Genomic DNA, 17,681 nt, shown 5'->3' with positions numbered 1-17,681 from the left:
CTCAACTACAGCCCATAAGGCATAACGTACCCAACACTCTAGTCATAGGTGACTCTATAGTCAGGGACACTGATGTTCCACTCACCAGGCTAAACAAGGAAAAAGTTACTGTCAGCTGCCTGTCAGATGCCAGGATCTGCCACATAATGCATGCACTCAAGTCACTCCACAACAAGTACAAATATGACTCTGTCATTGTCCATGTTGGTGTGAATGACCTTAGACGTACCTCCCTGGACTACATGAAAAGAGACATGGAGGAGCTCTCTGATCTTGTAGCCCAGGCTGGTATGACCCTAGCCCTGAGTAGCATCCTGCCATCACCCAGAATGACACCACAGTTCAAGGACAAAATGATTGACTTTAACAATTGGCTAAGCTTCTGGTGTCATTTTAAGGGAATCCAGTATCTGTCTGCCTGGGATGACATGATCGACAGACCACGCTGCTTTGCCAGAGATGGCCTGCACCTGTCGCCCTTAGGATTCCAGATACTGGCAAAGGGTCTTGCCACCCCTATAGTGCCTTTTTTAGGCAAGGTTCAAATGACAAATTCACCACCGTAACAGGTATAAGCAAGCAAAATCTGAGGGTAATGCTACTCAATGCTAGAAGTCTAAACCTCAAAATGCACTCACTCGAGGCACTCCTTAAAATGGAGAACATTGACATCTGTGCAGTGACAGAGACCTGGTTCAAAGCTCCAGAGAGCACCCCTGCATTACCAGGCTATAATTCATACCACACCTTTCGGCCACCAAACCCGGACCGAAACACTAAAGGTGGAGGCATGTCCATATTCATTAAGGATATCCACACCTCCAAGCTAGTTGCTCAGCATAATGCACCCGAGATTATCCAAGTTCAACTAACTCTGGGCAAAACCACAATCCAGATTGTAGCTTGCTACAGACCCCCCACCATGCCCCAGGATTCCCACTCCTCTTTTCTTGATACACTGGAAAATATTAAGCTACAGCCCAACACTCTAATAATGGGTGATTTCAACTACCCTACCATTAACTGGGAAAACTACTCATGTACCATCTCTTTTGTTCAACGTTTTCTGGAAATCATCAATTCCAACACTTTGGATCAACTTATCCACACCCCCACCAGAGGCAGCAATATCCTAGACATGGTCATCACCAACATGGGTGACCGGTGTTCTACACCAGAGGTCAGCTCCTCGTTGGTCAGATCCGACCACAAGCTAACCACCCTAGACATCCACATCCCGCAACCACCCCCCATTAGGAAAACAACCGTAAAAAATTTCTCCAAAGCCAACTTCACGCTTCTTAAGACAGAAGTGGCAAACTTCATGACACCCATGCAGATGGACAATAGAGGTACGACTGCTGAATCCTACACAAATGCACTTTATAAGCACTTACACAAGTGCATGGATCGTGCTATCCCTAACAGAACCAAGATGCTATCCTCCAAAAACCGGAAGCCAATCTGGTGGTCTTCTGCCATAAACAAACTCTACAACAGAAGAAAGAAACTGTTGCAAAAAAGAGTAAAATCCCACGATTGAAGGAACTCCCTGGTCAGCCTCAGTAAGAAGCTGAGATCCCTCATAAAATCTTCCAAAGCTAGTTATGAAAACAAAATTGCCACTGATTCTAAAGACAACCACAAAGCATTCTATAGCTATGTCAAAAATCTCAATGGCAACACTCAGATCTGTTCTGAGTTACAGCACAATGACACTAAATATACAGAACCAACTGATATTGCCAACATCCTGGCAGATAGATTCAGTGCTAACTTTACCCCCCTCTCACCCCATAAAGGGCACATCTTTATACTGGAAGAATGTCAAGTTCCTGTAATCACGGCTGCACAGGTAAAAACTTCACTCTCCAAAGCCAAGAACACAGCATCCGTGGGACCTGACAACATCCCAGGCTGCCTTCTACATGAACTACAGAATGAACTGGCACCCCACCTAAGTACCATGTTCAATCATAGCCTCACCTCAGGCTTTGTGCCCATTGAATGGCGCACCGCAACAGTTATCCCACTCCAAAAAGGGGGGGGGGACCACAGCAGACCCCGGGAACTACCGGCCCATTAGCCTGACGAGCCTCGTCTGCAAGGCCATGGAACATATATCATCATGGAACTCATAAACAAAGACATTGGAGATCTCCAAACCCTGGACCTCGCACAGTTTGGGTTTGTAAAAGGCAGATCATGTCTCCTAAACCTGACAGACTTCTTTGAAGTAGTCACCAAAGCCATAGATGAGGGTAAGGTGGTTCACACAGCCTATCTAGATCTCGCCAAGGCGTTCGACACCATCCCCCACTCTGGAATTATAGATAAACTCACTAAACTAGGTATAAATCCCTATGTCACAAGATGGGTTGCCAACTGGCTTACTGAAAGAACCCACACTGTGAAAGTAGCAGACTCCAAATCAGACTTCAGACCAGTGACAAATGGAGTACCACAGGGTTCCGTCCTAGGTCCTTTCCTGTTTGGTATCTACTTCTCTGAAGTACAGGCTAACACAGAAGGTTTTTGGCTAACTAAATTTGCAGATGACTGCAAACTAGGAGCCATAATTGAAACTCCTAACGATGTGGACATCCTACAAAAAGGCCTCACTGAGAAAAAATGCCTGGTGTCAAAGACGTGGTCTCAAGCTCAATGCCAAAAAGTGTATTGTCATCTCCTTTGGTAAAAATTCTGTACCCATGAACTACCACATAGGTGGTAGTCTACTTAACACCGAAAGTGTGATAAGAGACCTTGGTAATCAGGTGGACAGTAGTCTCTGCTTTGATAATCACATCACCAAAGTGGTCAGGAAATCCTTCTACATGGCACACCTCATCACAAAAGGTTTCTCATCCAGAAAAAAAAAGGTCATTGTTCCCCTCTACTCATCACTCATTAGACCCATTATAGAGTACAATGCCCCTTTTGGTATGTACCTCACAAGACATCTACAGCAACTGGAAAAGCTGCAAAAATACCTCACAAAGAGGATTACTGGCCTCAAACAGATGCCTTACGCAGACCGTCTCAAAAAACTCCAGCTTTACTCTGTCACATATCGCCTACTCAGAGGCGATCTCTGCCTAACATACAAAGCTATGTCAAACCCAGAGCTGTTGGACATGCTCCACTTAAAGAAATCCCAATCCCTCCGAGCTACACACTCTAGGGACCTAAACCTTGTCACCACAATAAACAGAACATGCTGGAGGGATAGATTCCTGTCCCAGAGACTTCCCATACTCTGGAACAGACTACCTATCTATGTAAAATAGATCTCCTCATTAGCACTCTTTAAGAAAAATCTTGATGATTGGATGGGTAATAGGAAATTCACCCGGGGATCCCTTCTGTGGTTCTGCTTGACACAGGCACAGGAAAATAATTTTCTTGGGTGGGGAAAGCCAGGGTACATTTTTGGCTAGGCTTGTATAGGCCCTAGGGCCAATAGCCTAGTACCTGCCTATGAACTTATGAACTTAAGACCTTAGGGCTTCCTAAAGGAAAACATTAAGGACTTACAAACCTGAGCCAACAGGAGCGAATGACTGTTCTGTCCCTGTGTTCAGTATTCTATAGACTCCTTAGGGTCGATGGGTCATAAGGGGTTCAGTAGTACAAGGTCCCATTTTGTTTCCTAAATCAATCAGTTCTACAAATAGGAGGAGGGCCACAGACCTAAATCTACTTAATCAATAAAGCAGAACAAAGTGGAGACACAGCATTGTCACACAGTGCCTAGCCCTTCTCTGGTTACAAACTTCCTCCTCAAATATACTGCCCTTTAAAAGGGAACTAGATAATCAGATGGGCATTCCTAAATTCACTGCTGGTATGAATGAACTGTCCCTCCTTGAAAAGGGAGGTAAGGACTATGGGAGGTATTGGTAAGGCCTTGTGGTCCAGTTGACTTGTATTTTCTATGATTCTATGAATACTTGTACACATTTCAGTAAGAGAAGATACCATCACACTCAGTTCAGTATGCCAGGGTGATGCCTATGGAAGGCCGTTCACTGGAGTATAGCCATGCTGTGCTTTTTTGTCATGGTATATCAGGTGTCTTGCATTTATCACTAGCCATACTAGAGATGGCTGGGCTACATAACAGGCATGACTCTGCATTTGCTATTTATACTGAAAAAGACTGGAATACTGAATCCATGTAAAGACATGCTGGGGGACTGTCAGTAATGTAAATTACTTCATTTTTACTTAATCAAAGTAAGTCTGCCAATTGAGCTGATTTCATTTTATATGCTGTCCAATAATGCAGTTGCTAGTTTACTAAATGTGTTTTTAAAAGGAAAATAAAAACTGAGGTATATGAAATTTAATGCTGTCTTGGCTTCTGAAAGAATAGGAGGGTTCTCAAATTGGTATAGGAAGGCAATAACCCACATTAAGTACTTAGAAAGTTAAATGTATTAAGCAGGTAAGGTGCCCTTGGTCTAACAAGTAGTGATATTGATTTATGAATGATATGGCAATAATGTTATCTGTGGTTACCTAGGTGAATAAGAATTATGTTTTCTGCTGTATAAAGCCAATAAATATTACTTGCAGAAAGAGGGATAATTATTTGCAAGGTATATTCCACTGTGGGTATTAACACATGCATTGCTATTGCATGACAGACCTCAGTAGTGAGTAGATGAGAGATTCTGTAATCTTCCTTGTTGCTTTATAACCTTAGTAGTTATAAGGTCAGCATGAGGTTTAAAGGAGACATTTTGACCTATTATAATACCTAAATACTTCTGCTGTGCCAATCAGGGTAGAGCAGAAACTGCAAGGTCTTGGATAGCCAACTGCTCTATAATTCTTTCATTGTTAGCATAATGCATAGCAATAGGAGTTGGGCATTAATGGTCATTTTCCTGCTACCATTCCAGTTCTAGGAATAACAGATATAACACTGGAGAGAACAGACACAAGTTTTACAGGCAGTATGAGCTTTGGTTATCACTGTGTCATCAGCATAAATAATGCAAGTGACAAGGCTGCTCGCAGAGTAAACTATTAAAGTACAAGGAGAATAGGAGAAGGTCATGCAGAAATATCTGAGGATACCAGAATCTGTTCACGTGTGTCGCCTACCACAATTTACAAGTAAAGGTTCAGTTACAAAGGCAGTCCCTCTACTGTTGTAGCACTTCTGTTGGAAAAACACAATCGTCCAGTTTGTCAAGTAAAATGGTAACATTAGAAGTTCTGAAAATGCTTTAAGTCTAGGATGAAAGCCCCTTTTAGCTGACTAATTTGCATATTACTTAAAGTCTGAATGGTAGGAGAGAACATTGCTGTCATTCTGATAGATGTATTAACAACTCCACATTTTCATTGGCTAGGAGGTCATATTTTGTATATTCTATAAGATTTGTTGATAGATTCATTTTTCCAAGATTTTAGCCAGTGGGTGAATACTAGCAGTCGGTCTATAATCATTGAGGCTGAAGGTACAGGTACCTTAGGAGGTGGAATAATTAATGCATATTTAAAACTATTAGGAATGCTTTATCTAGTTAAAGTCATATAATAATATTATTATATGTCAAGGATCTGCATAGTATAGCACTTCCAAGATTTAAAAGCTTTGGGTGTAATATATGGAACTCTGGGTTATATTTAAACTGTCATTTGAAGGTGCTATTTAATTGAACCTTCACCAATGGATCTGAAATAGAAGAAATGGTATTAAATCAATATTTGTAGATCTGAAATAGAAGAATGGGTATTAAAATAAAAGAGGCTAGTCTGAAGGTTGCTAAAAGAAAAAGGAATGTGGAGCAGGTGATAAAATGGTATCCTTTATATCATTAAGCATTTCTTGCTTCAGTTTGTTAGAAGAAGCTAATATTTGGGAATATCTTTTTGTATTAACCTGTCTTATGGTATCTCAAATGTTAAAAGACTTTTGCTCAGTTTAACTATATGACAGTGATATTTAAAGTGCAGTAATATGTGAACATGTTCCTCTTTGTTCTGTCTGATATGTACTATTAAAAATTATTATTTTATGAACTGCTTGCAGATCAGTGCTTTCAGAAATGTATCACAGACTGAGCTGGAATCAGGCATCTTGAACAACTTATGAAAATGACAATAACTAATATGTGAACACATATTTCCAAAAAGCTCTAGAATATGCACTGCCTTAACACAAGCCTTAAGATTTCAAGTTGCACATGCAATGGGAAATACTTATTCAAAGGACCTGTAATGCAAGAAAGTTATTGATGAATACTCCACCTGTGTTAGTGAACTTGCAGCTGGAAAAGGTGACACATTTTCCCATGTAATTTTCAAACTCCATTTGGGTAAATATGATGCAACATTCTCATAACTCTGGATCATTGATGAAACATTCTGGACAAATGAATCAGTTGATGAAGTCAAAGTATCATATTCCTGTTTAAATAAAAATATATATGTGTTTCCATACTCTGTGATGGTTAGACAAGCATAACAAAAGTCAGGATTTTGAAGAAAAAACTGTCATGCTTTGTTGATTTTGCTGGCTTTTTCCTCCTTGTGAAAAAAACATGTCACAGTTATTTAAACATGTCACAGTTATTTAAACATGTCACAGTTATTTAAGCATGTCACAGTTATTTAAACATGTCACAGTTATTTGCCGCTGATGCCAGCACATTATCAGAAGTATACTTTAACAGCTGAATGAGACTTTCATACTAGGACAGAAAAAAAGCAGTTATAGTTATGATAGTTATATGGATGACACATGACAGCATACATGCTGCACACACACAATAAACACTAAGCATTTTTGTAGAGTGGGAGACCTCCTACATCCCCATGGGGGTGCAGTGCCCCACACCCTTAATACTTTATATACACATTGTACAACAGAGGGAGAAGGACTTTCTGCAGTACCACAGTCTTGTACTAGTCAGACTTACCTTTGCTTTTTGTATGTTTTTTCATGTTTAACTTTTTTATTTATTTTATATTTACTAAACAGAATAGCTGCAGTCAGCAAGTGTAAAAATGGTATATGTTTGTTTTTTTTCAAGACACTTGATATGCTGCAGTGAAGCTGTGGACTTTCTTTTTTTTTTCTGGGTGATATCTGTACATTATTACCCTAAAGAGTTTTGACATACAATCCACCTATTACATAAGTAGGCTGTAAAACAAGCTGTAAATATCTGCAAATGTCATACTGCAGTCATAAAGTCATTCTACTTGTGGGCTCATCTCAAACTGGGCCCCATATGCATGACTTCACTTCTGGATCCATTCATAGAATCATATGATCATAGGAGGTTACTAGGCTATTGGCACTGAGGCTCTTATAAGCCTAGCCAAGAGTTTAGCCCATGTTTAGACAAATCAGCACCCAGAGCCCCTGTCCAGCAGGGACATGGGTAGAATCCTAGGGGTATATTTTCTGTTTCCCATCCAGTTATCCAGGTTGTGCTTAAAAAGGGGTAAGGAGGTACTCTGGTTGATGTGGAGGGGGAGTCTATTCCATAGATGGGGGAGTCTCTGGGACACAAATCTGTCCCACCAACAAGTCTTGTCGATGTCACAGACCAGGCTGAGGCTGCACATGTGGGTCACTCGAGTGGAGCTTGACTTGCGGATATGCAGCAGTCCCATCAAGGTGGGGACCGTGATCACCTTGTATGCCAGACAGAGGTCACCTCTGAGGAATCTGTATGAAACTGAGTAAAGGGATAGGGCTTTTAGCCTATCTGTGTATGGTAGATGCTTGAGGCCCTGGAGTCTCCTGGCGAGGAACCTCTGTGGTCTCTCCAGCTGCTGCATGTGCTTTGTGAGGTACATGGTGAAGTACTCAATAATGGGCATTATAAGAGAAGAATACAGGGATGTTATGACCTCCTTGTCCCTGGATGAGATATCCTTACTTATGAGGTGGGCCATGTAGAAGGCATTTCGTGCAACAGAAGCAACATGGTGGTCAAAAGTCAGTTGCTATCAACCTGGGAGCCCAAATCCCTCATGACTGATTGGGTGCATAGGACATTGTTATAAATGTGATAATTTGTGGTGACGTCACTCTCCACAAAGGGGATGATGATGCATTTTTTGGTATTCAGCTAATGCCATGTTTCTGGCACCAGTCACTTGTCTGAGTGAGACCCTCTTGGAGAATGTCCATATCACTAGAGGAATTGATGAAAGCACCCAGCTTGCAGTCATCTGCAAACATGGTCAGCCATAGCCCACTGGTTTTGGCCTGCACCTCAGAAAAGTATATCCCAAATAACAGAGACCCCAAGACTGAATGCTGGGGTATGCCACTTGTTACAGGTCTACTACTTGAGATGGCTCCCCCTGTTTTGAATATGTAGGTTCTACCAGTGAGCCAGCTTGCTACACATCTGGTAATATATGGCTTGATGCCTAGTTGAGAGAGTTTATCTATTATGCCTGAGTGGGGAATAGTGTCAAATGCTCAAGGTAGGCGGTGTGCACTGTCTTCCCCTCGTCCATGGCTTTGGTGACCGTCTCAAAAAAGTTGACCAAATTTAACAGGCATGACCGCCCCTTGACAAAGCCAAACTGTGTGGGATCAAGTGTTTGGAGGTTGCCAATGTCCTTGTTAATGAGGTCCATGATAATCCATTCCATGGCCATGCAGATCAGGCTAGTTAGGCTGATGAGTCTATAATTTCCCGGATCAGTGGACGCTCCACCTTTGTGTAAAGGGATGACAGTGGCTGTCCTCCACTCAGCTGGGATGAAGCCAGTACTCAGGCTTTGGTTGACTAGAGTGCCTAATGGTGCTGCAAGTTACTGCCTGAGTTCAGCTAAGATGCAGCCTGGGATGTTATTGGGTCCCATGGAGGCTGTATTTTCTGCCTTTGAGAGAGCAGTGATGACCTGCTCCCTAGATATAAGGGGAAGAGGCAGGTACTGGGGATGTCATGATTTACTGATTGGGGTGGGGCAGAGGGGTAAAGTTTTAGTTGAATCTGTCAGCCAGCAAGTTTGCTATATCTACAGCATTTGTATATGTGGTGTCCTTGACCACCAGCTCTGAACAGATCTGGGTGCTTCCTTTGAGATTGCGAACATATGTGATGAAGGCCTTATGATTGTCTCTAGTAGATGTGGCCAATTTGGACTTGAAGTTTACTTTGGTGGATTTCACTAGTGCTCTTATTTGTTTGTTCAGCATAAGGAGACATTGCTTCCAATTAGGCACTTGCTCCTTCTTGGTTTTGGACAGCAATTATTTTGTTATAGAGTTTATTTATTGCACATGTCCACCAGACAGGTTTACTCTTCCTTGTGGAGGATGATTTAGTCCTGTCAGGTATTCCTGATTCCATGCATCTATATAAATGCTCGTATAGTGTTTTGATGTAGCTTTGGATATTGGTGCCAGTTCCTACAGAGGAGGAGGGGGCTGTGAAGCAGTTTATATCATCCCTCAGGAGGCTGCAATCAGCTTTGGAGAAGGTTTTATGTCTGATCCTAGCTAGAGGGGGGGTAGGGGAAATGGTGACTTTTAAAGTGACCACTTTGTGGTCTGATCTTACCAGGGAGGATGATACTATAGGGATGATGCAGTGGTTGCTCATGTTGGTTAATACCAAGTCCAAGATATTATCACCCCTTGTGGGGGTATCGACTAGCTGTTCCAAGGCATTTGCATTGCAAAATCAAGGAATCTCTGGGCATTTGTGTTCTGGCATGAGTAGTTCTTCCAGTCTATGTTTGGGAAGTTAAAGTCACCCAGGATTAGGGTAAAGGGTTGAATCTTGATAGATTCAAACACCTCCAAATAGGCAGATTGGGCATTTTGAGTCAGATTTGAGGTCAGTAGCTGGCTATGATTTGAACAGGGGTCTTGTCAATGGTTAATTACACCTGGGGTGTCTCCTGTGCATCATACTGTTTGACCAGCATGGAGTTGTGTATATGGCTTTAATGTATATTGAAACTCCACATTATTTAGCTTTACTGCCCACAGTTTGGGGTCTGAATGTATGACAAGATGAGTAACCAGGTAAGACTGGGGTGCTCTCTGCAACTTTTTACCGGGTTTCTGTGACTGCAGAGATGTCAGTATTTTCCAGGTTTAGGAATGCTTGCAATGAGTGCAGTTTCATGTTTAGACTCCTAGTATTTAGCAGCAGGACCTTTAATTTGTGTTTTGTTGAAATTTTTGTGTTGGCAGTTTTAACCTCATCACTTTTCTTAAAAAGGCACTATAGGGAAGGAAAGAGCCTTTGCCAGAAGCCTGAAGCCCAGGTGAGACAGATGCAGGCCATCTCTGGCAAAGCATCGTGGTCTGTCAGTCATATCTTCCCAGGTTGTCAGGTACTGGATCCCCCTGGAATGACACCAGAAATTAAGCCAATTGTTAAAGTCAATCATTTTCTGTTTGTATTGAGGCACCATTCTAGGTGACTGCAGAATGCTGCTTAAGGCTAGGGACATACCTGCTTGGGACACATAATCAGTGAGCTTGAGCATGTCTCTCTTCATATAGTCCAATGAGGTACATCTCAAGTCAATCACACCAACATGGACTATGAGTATGACAGAGTCATAACAGTACCTATTTTTGAGAGACTTGAGTACGTGTGTGATATGGTGGATTCTAGCACCTGACAGACAACTAACCGTGACTTTATCCTTATCCAGCCTGGTGAGATGCACATCTGTGTCTCTCACAATGGCACAGGTGTGTGGAGTATGTGTGCTATGTGGTGTGGAGGGCTGTGAAGATCGTGTGTTTTTTTGCCTCGGAGGTCTCCTTTGTTTGGGTATATTTATATGGAGGACCTCCGCATATATAGGTGTGTGTTGTGTAGGTGTGGATTGTGTTTGAGGTGTAGTGATTGTGTTGACAACCTTTATGCCAGATATACTGACTTGAGGGGGAGAAAGCTTGGACTCTAGGTTCCTAATGTAATTGCATCTCTCACAAATTATGTTCCTAGGTGGCAGTAGTAGATGGTTGTCCATGTACATGATGCAGTTGCTACCCTGCCTCAGGATGCCCATATCACCCAGACTGGCAGGAAAAACTGAAGGAAATTGTCCATCCATATTTGTCAGAATCTGAGGGAGAAAGGCCAAGGAAAGCTCAAGGGTGGACCTAAAACCCAAGTGCTTAAACCAAAACTAAGAGCTTAGAATAACACTTAAGAATAACACTTGACACTTTATACAGGCTATAAATAAGCAGTAATAAATGCAAAAGAAAAAATGCAGTTGAGCACTTTAGAGAGCAGACAGCAAGTATCAGGAAAACGCAACACAAGATGAAGTAACAGAGTAGTAGGAAGAAACACAAATTAGAAAAATATAAGCAGCTGAATACAGTGTCTTTTTTTTCTAAAGAAAAAAGGGAGAGGGCAGGAACAGAAGATAATTCAAGGTTAAGGGACTAAGGGGAGTGGCCTTCCCAAATGATTTCTGTATTAGGTAGAATGCGCTAGAGAGATGGGACTGGGAGGAGTGTCCCAGATCAAATTTACAGTAGGAGCAGGCACTGAAAGGGCCACTAACTTTAACAACACAACAGCAATAAGGTGGAGGGTGGCAGAAAATTTTTTTTAGCACAGATCAGAAAACAATGCCAGCAAACATGTAAATATTTCAGTCAAGCAAAAATAAAGACAGTGCAGAACTCTGAATAAAGTGCCAAAAATATACTTGTAAGATTTGATAAAACTGTACTGTACCATAATTAGCTGGAAACACTGTATGCAATGAGAATGAGAAACAAAAGTCTTAATTACCCAAGCTTATGCTGAACAGGTGCCAGTCTCTCCCTTATGTTTCAAGTCTTGTACACTTTTAAGAATGAATTCCCCAAATACTGTAGTTCATTTAATAAGGTTTTATTAGATGTTCACAATATCCGAATACTGTCTTCATTAACAGTACTGATAAACAATTCAAGTTGCTGTACATCATTCTGATTGTTCTGAACAACATAAACTGACATAGTCTCTAGATGACCTGTTTTCTGTACTCATGCTTGAGTGTTAGACATCTTCTCTGAAGTAACAGGACGAATGAACTTACTAACCTTAACTGAACTGCTATCCTGAACACAACATATTATATACTGCTTCAGTCCAGTAAATTATTTACTTTTTTTAACCTTGGTCTCAGGCTTTGTCTTGTATGTGCTTCATTAAGGTACATTCTGTAGCTGATCTTTTCCATGAGAAAATAATATTCTGTTTGCACACTTTGTGCTTATCTTTTTCTCTTTAATAAACAGTCTTCAATGCTTGGCCAGCAAGGTTATTTTCCTTTCTGCTTAACTGTCTTTTATGTATAAATGAAACACAATTTATTTCACCCATTAACCTGTCTAATGTCTAATAACTATTTTAAAATGGAAATCCCTAATCTAACAATACTTATCAGCTCTATATTTCCAGATTGTTTGAGAAGCACTCTGTCAGAACACAAGGAGATTCTAGCAATGTTATGCAAGAATTTACAAAAAGAAAATATTTTTATGCCAGCAAGCCCTGAGATGATCAGATAGCAACAAAAACTGTTAGACCAGTTTTACGATCTTTAAGAACACATAAAAGCAATATTTACAATTTGGCCCCGATTTTGGACTTTTGTCCCCCTCCATTATTTTTGGCTTTGTCCAGATTTGCAGCACTTAGAGGTTGAGAGGTATGACCCAACCCCAGATGTAGAAGCTTCTGAAGTCAGAATACATCTTTTTCATATTTCAAAATCAGGTTAACACATGACCTTAAGATTTTCAAAGTGCAGCCTTTCTGATACATGATCCACTTTCGGTTTGTAGTTTAATGACAGTTATGGTTAGCTTTTTATGTTTGCAGTGCATGCCTTGAGTGGACGATGTTGTACTACTATAATTATTTACTTCTACTGTTTAAAATATTGTGCTACTTTTGATCTGCTATAAAAATGCATCTGGCTTAGTTGGTTGTCATTGTTAACAAATTATCACTAATAATTGCATATGCTAAGGTTATTTATATGTGCATGTACATTTGTGACTAGTTTATTCTGACAAGTCCCACATATGGCACGCCAACATAATCTGGAAACAGTTGAATGGCAGTTAGCGGATGACAGTATTATTTGGAATTTTATTCTTTGTTACTGATATCACAGAACTTGCATAATCACTACTAGTGATTGCCATTAGCTATCTTTATGTTGTGATTATTTTTGATGCTACCACTGTTATTGTATGTTTCTACTTGCACTTATTTTTGATGCTACCACTGTTATAGTATGTTCCTGCTTGCACTTATATGAACTGCCAACTTATTTCTGATATTTTGTCAGTACAAGTACAATAAAAATAAATATTTTCTGGAGACAAGCACACTTAAAAGTATATATTTTTTCTTTGATAGTGAGAATGATCTATGTGCAAAAATATTGAAATATGATCTATTTTTGTACAAGGCAACTCCTTGGGGAACTGAAATTAAAGGATGTACTTTTGTACTTTGTCTATATATATATATATATATATATATATATATATATATATATATATATATATATATATATATATATATATACATACACACACACATATATATGGGTCCACTTTTAAATACCGAAATGCCGAAATCTCGAGTTTTAAAATAAGGAACCCAAAACACTGAGATTTCGAAATCTCAACATTTAAAAGTGGGGAAAAAAAAGACAGAGAGCTAAAATAAAGTGTTTGCAGGGGAGCATTCTCAGTAAGAACACAATGAGATTCTAGCAATGATATGCACAAATTTACAAAAAGGGGATATTCTTATGCCAGTAAGCCTTGAGACGATCAGATAACACAAACACTGTTGGACCAGTTTTACGAACTTTAAGAACACAACAGCAATACGGTGGGAAAAAAAAGTTACAGCACAGATCAGAAAACAATGCCAGCAAATATATAAATAATTCAGTCAAGCAAAATTAAAGGCAGAGCAGAACTCTGAACAAAGTGCTAAAAAATATACTTATCACATCTATATTTTCGGATTGTTAGAGAAGCACTTTCATTCAAGTTAATAACCTAACCCATACCTTTCAAGTGTCCAAATTTTTGCAGAATGTCTAGCTTTTTGCTTTAGACTTTTGGTTTGTTCCTCATAATATTTGTGATTTTCATCGGAAATCATGGAAGACAAGAACAATAAAATAAATATTTTCTGGAGACCAGCTCACTTAAATGTATATATTTTTTTCTTTGATAGTAAAAATGATCTATGAGTAAAAACATTGAAATATGAAATATTTTTGTACAAAGCAACTCCTTGTACAACTGAAATTAAAGGATGTATTTTTTTTACTTTGTGTACATTATATAAAGATAAACAGTAACTAGACCATGCAAACACAATCAGAGCCCCCCCCACACACACACATTAGTAGCAGTAATAAACAAAAGTATGACCTTGTAGTATATTTTTCCTGGACCAGTGGACACATCTGCATCATCCCAGAATGCAGCAATCATTGGTGGTTTAAAGCCCTTGGTAAAACCTTGCACTGGTGGATTTGTGTAGTTAAAAACATCATTGTCCGATGATGGGAATATAATCTGTCCATTGTCTGTAAACTGAAAAAAATAAACAAATTAGAGTATGACAGACTACAGTGACAAATAACATGCTTTTGGGCAGAGAACAGAGATAGTATTAAACCTTGATGCAATTATTGAAGCATGGATTCCACTGAGGATAACATGGATCCTCCAGACGAAAGAATTTCAAACACTTGAAAGGTGTAGCTAGTAGTTAAGTTTGCCCTGGAGAACTTTCAGGCTTCTGCTCATCTACATTGTATTTTCTGTGAAATTCTAGATGGTATTTATTTCAGAAATACACAGTTTAAATCATCAGTATAAAGAAAAATGCATTACCTCCTAGATGCTGCCAGAAAAATGTGTCTGATAATTTACTTCACCTTTTTACAGCTAGAAAAAGTACTCATGGAGGAGTCCATGCACTTTAACATCAAGGTATTTGCATCATAATTAGATATTTTTTTACCTTAATCAAACTTTTATTCAGATGCCAAACAGTAAAAAATTAGAAATTAAGATAAAATTGAAATGAGTCAATAAAATACTTGAACACCGAAGGTGAGGTCATTCTGTATTTATGTTTACAACTTTTTGCACACACTAAGGGATGATTTTCATCCATACTTGATTTTCAAAATACACAACACAGATGACTAAAAAATGTAATAAATCAGATGACTGCTCAGAAGCTATTAAGTAATAAATTAATTAAACAGGAGTGCTACAGGAGCAGCTTCAAAAAGGGCAATAAGGGTATTTACAAATGTGTAGGAGAGTGAAAGATCAGCAACTAAACAGTGGGCAGTCAACCTGATTTTCTGTGCTTCAGACAGTGTGGAACATACACCTCATTTGGTCCAGGAGACAAATGGTTTGGTGAACAGTTAGAATGTGCAAGCTGAAATCTGATTAGCAATTTTTAACAGGTCAGATGAGCAGAGGGCTGCGTGTCCTTAACTGGGGCAACATTTACATGCCAGTGTCTCTTAGAAAAGGATGAGTGAGAAATAAACTTAGAATAGTAATTAAGAGGCAGCACAGTGAATGAAGACCTTAAGAAAGAAGTTTCAAAAGATAAAATGTACACATGAAAAATAACTGAATACTTTCTACATTCATTCAAAAAGGTCTGCTACAAGTGTTTGCATGCTAGTAGCAGATGCCATTCTTGTTCATGTCCACTTGCGCTAAATAGCACCACCTCCATTTTATATATATATATATATATATATATATATATATATATATATATATATATATATATATATATATATATATATATATATATTTATATATATATATATATATAAATATATATATATATATATATATATGCAGAGAGAGAGAGAGACAGAATGAATGGATGACTAAGATTGCTGCATAATAAATATGGTCATGGCCTTGTATGTGTATGTAGTAGAGAGGGGATAGGCTGCTCTAGTGTGGTGAGTGGTTACAATATGGAAAGTTTTCATGTGACACAAACTGGGTAAATTAAGAATAGTTGAGGTTAAGTTACTTTATAGCTGGGCCATAAACAAAAGACGTTATCTGTATATTTCAGTTCAGTAGCAGACACAATATCTAGAGCAAGAAGTTTTTTGTATTGTCTTGAAAGAGAAGTAATTACTAGGCTTGAGATGTGGAAGTGTTTTATTGCATTATGACTTCCAACAGCTGCACAGCTCTTTCTATGTATTTTCACAGGGAGATGCTAAATGCATTAGTGGGGAGTGTTTGAGTGTTTGTGAGCCTGGGAACTTATGTCAGGTGACAAAAAGTTATGTCATGCTGCAAGTATCCCAGCAGCAATATTTGAGATATTAATTTAGGAACTCTCCCTCTCTCTCTCTCTCGAGATAGAAAATTTTGTATTTTGTCTTTGACCTGGAAACATCCACCCACCACTTCTGCCTGCTTCCTGTTCTGTAAGTAAGTTTTTAGGGCATAGTAACTCTTTTAGATTTAGATAGGAATATAGTAAAGTATAGCTTAGATGTTTTCTTTATTTATTTGAGAATGTTCTGCAATGTTGTTTTAAATATTTCCTGTGATTTTGAACTCTGATGTAACTGATTACATACTGAGAGTACTTGCATATATATTCGGTGACACTGTGGGCCACTCCTAATAGCCTGGCTCTTGGCCAAACTACCCTTTGGATTAATAGTAACATTACACAGTAAGATTGGACATCCTTTTCTAAGGGCCGTAAAGTAGCTGATAAGAAATGGCTGGTGGCAGTGGAAACTACTTTATAGTCTGGGCAGAAGGAGGCATAGCTAGTAAACCTGTGCCAGCCTTTCCCAGGTATGTGTGTGCGTGTGTGTGTGTGTGTGTGTGTGTGTGTGTGTGTGTGTGTGTATGTATAAATCAAACCTCAAAGTGTGTGTGTGTGTGTGTGTGTGTGTGTGTGTGTGTGTGTAAGCTACTTGGACAGGGACGCAAAGTCCTGGTTGGACAGAGATGGTGCTGGAGGTCTTGGTTTGGCCACTCAGCTGAGATCTGAACCCTATAGCTGTGCCATTGGGGAGTCTTATTGGGGATCTGGAGAAAGAGGGAGAAATCAGTCCCAGAATGACTGTAGTCTCTGTATGCTGTTAAGGGAAATTGCACTTTACTGCATGTGTACTTGTCATCCTCCCAGTGTGTATGTCCCCCACTGTTGCCAGTGGTGAGGATTGAGGCTCCTTGAGTATTGGGCCCATGCTGGGACATCACAATAACAGTAGGGATGAGTTTTGTTATTACTGGGGAGTGGGGAAGTGACAAGCCAAAGTTCACCAAGAAGGTCTATAAGCATACATACCAGGTGTGATGTAGTAATGACCACACATTTAATGTTAGTACAAGTAGCATCTTCTGACTTGACATACGTACATAAAAATAATACAAACTGAATGATCAGGTCATAAAAAAGTCACAATCCTTAAAACTGTATGGACAATGATAGACTTGTAAACCATGACCACTGTGTATTAACCAACACTGGAAAAGCATATTTTGAAGCCCACATAATTGCTGAGGGCATGTTTAGGGCATAGCCACTTCTCAGAGATCACTGTGCCACTTTATATCTCAATGATCTGATAAAATGTGATGTTGTGTTCTGCTTCCTTTGGAG

General features: G+C 39.5%; 1 protein-coding gene across 1 annotated transcript in view; it reads right to left on the bottom strand.

Annotated features, from left to right (window-relative positions):
* Positions 1–17,681, bottom strand: part of LOC122801237 (mucin-4-like) — a 163,137-nt gene that overhangs the window by 98,029 nt on the left and 47,427 nt on the right. The window contains exons 5-6 of the mRNA XM_044070789.1: positions 14,426–14,590; positions 6,268–6,426 (exon numbers count right to left, since the gene is read on the bottom strand). Of these exons, the coding sequence (XP_043926724.1) occupies positions 6,268–6,426; positions 14,426–14,590 (324 nt within the window). The remainder of the gene's footprint in view (positions 1–6,267; positions 6,427–14,425; positions 14,591–17,681) is intronic.

This window comes from Protopterus annectens, chromosome 4.part1 (assembly GCF_019279795.1).
Source record: "Protopterus annectens isolate FY-2018-M chromosome 4.part1, PAN1.0, whole genome shotgun sequence".
NCBI lineage: Eukaryota > Metazoa > Chordata > Ceratodontiformes > Protopteridae > Protopterus > Protopterus annectens.
Note: the sequence above shows the minus strand (reverse complement) of the source record. Positions and strands in the feature narration are given on the sequence as shown.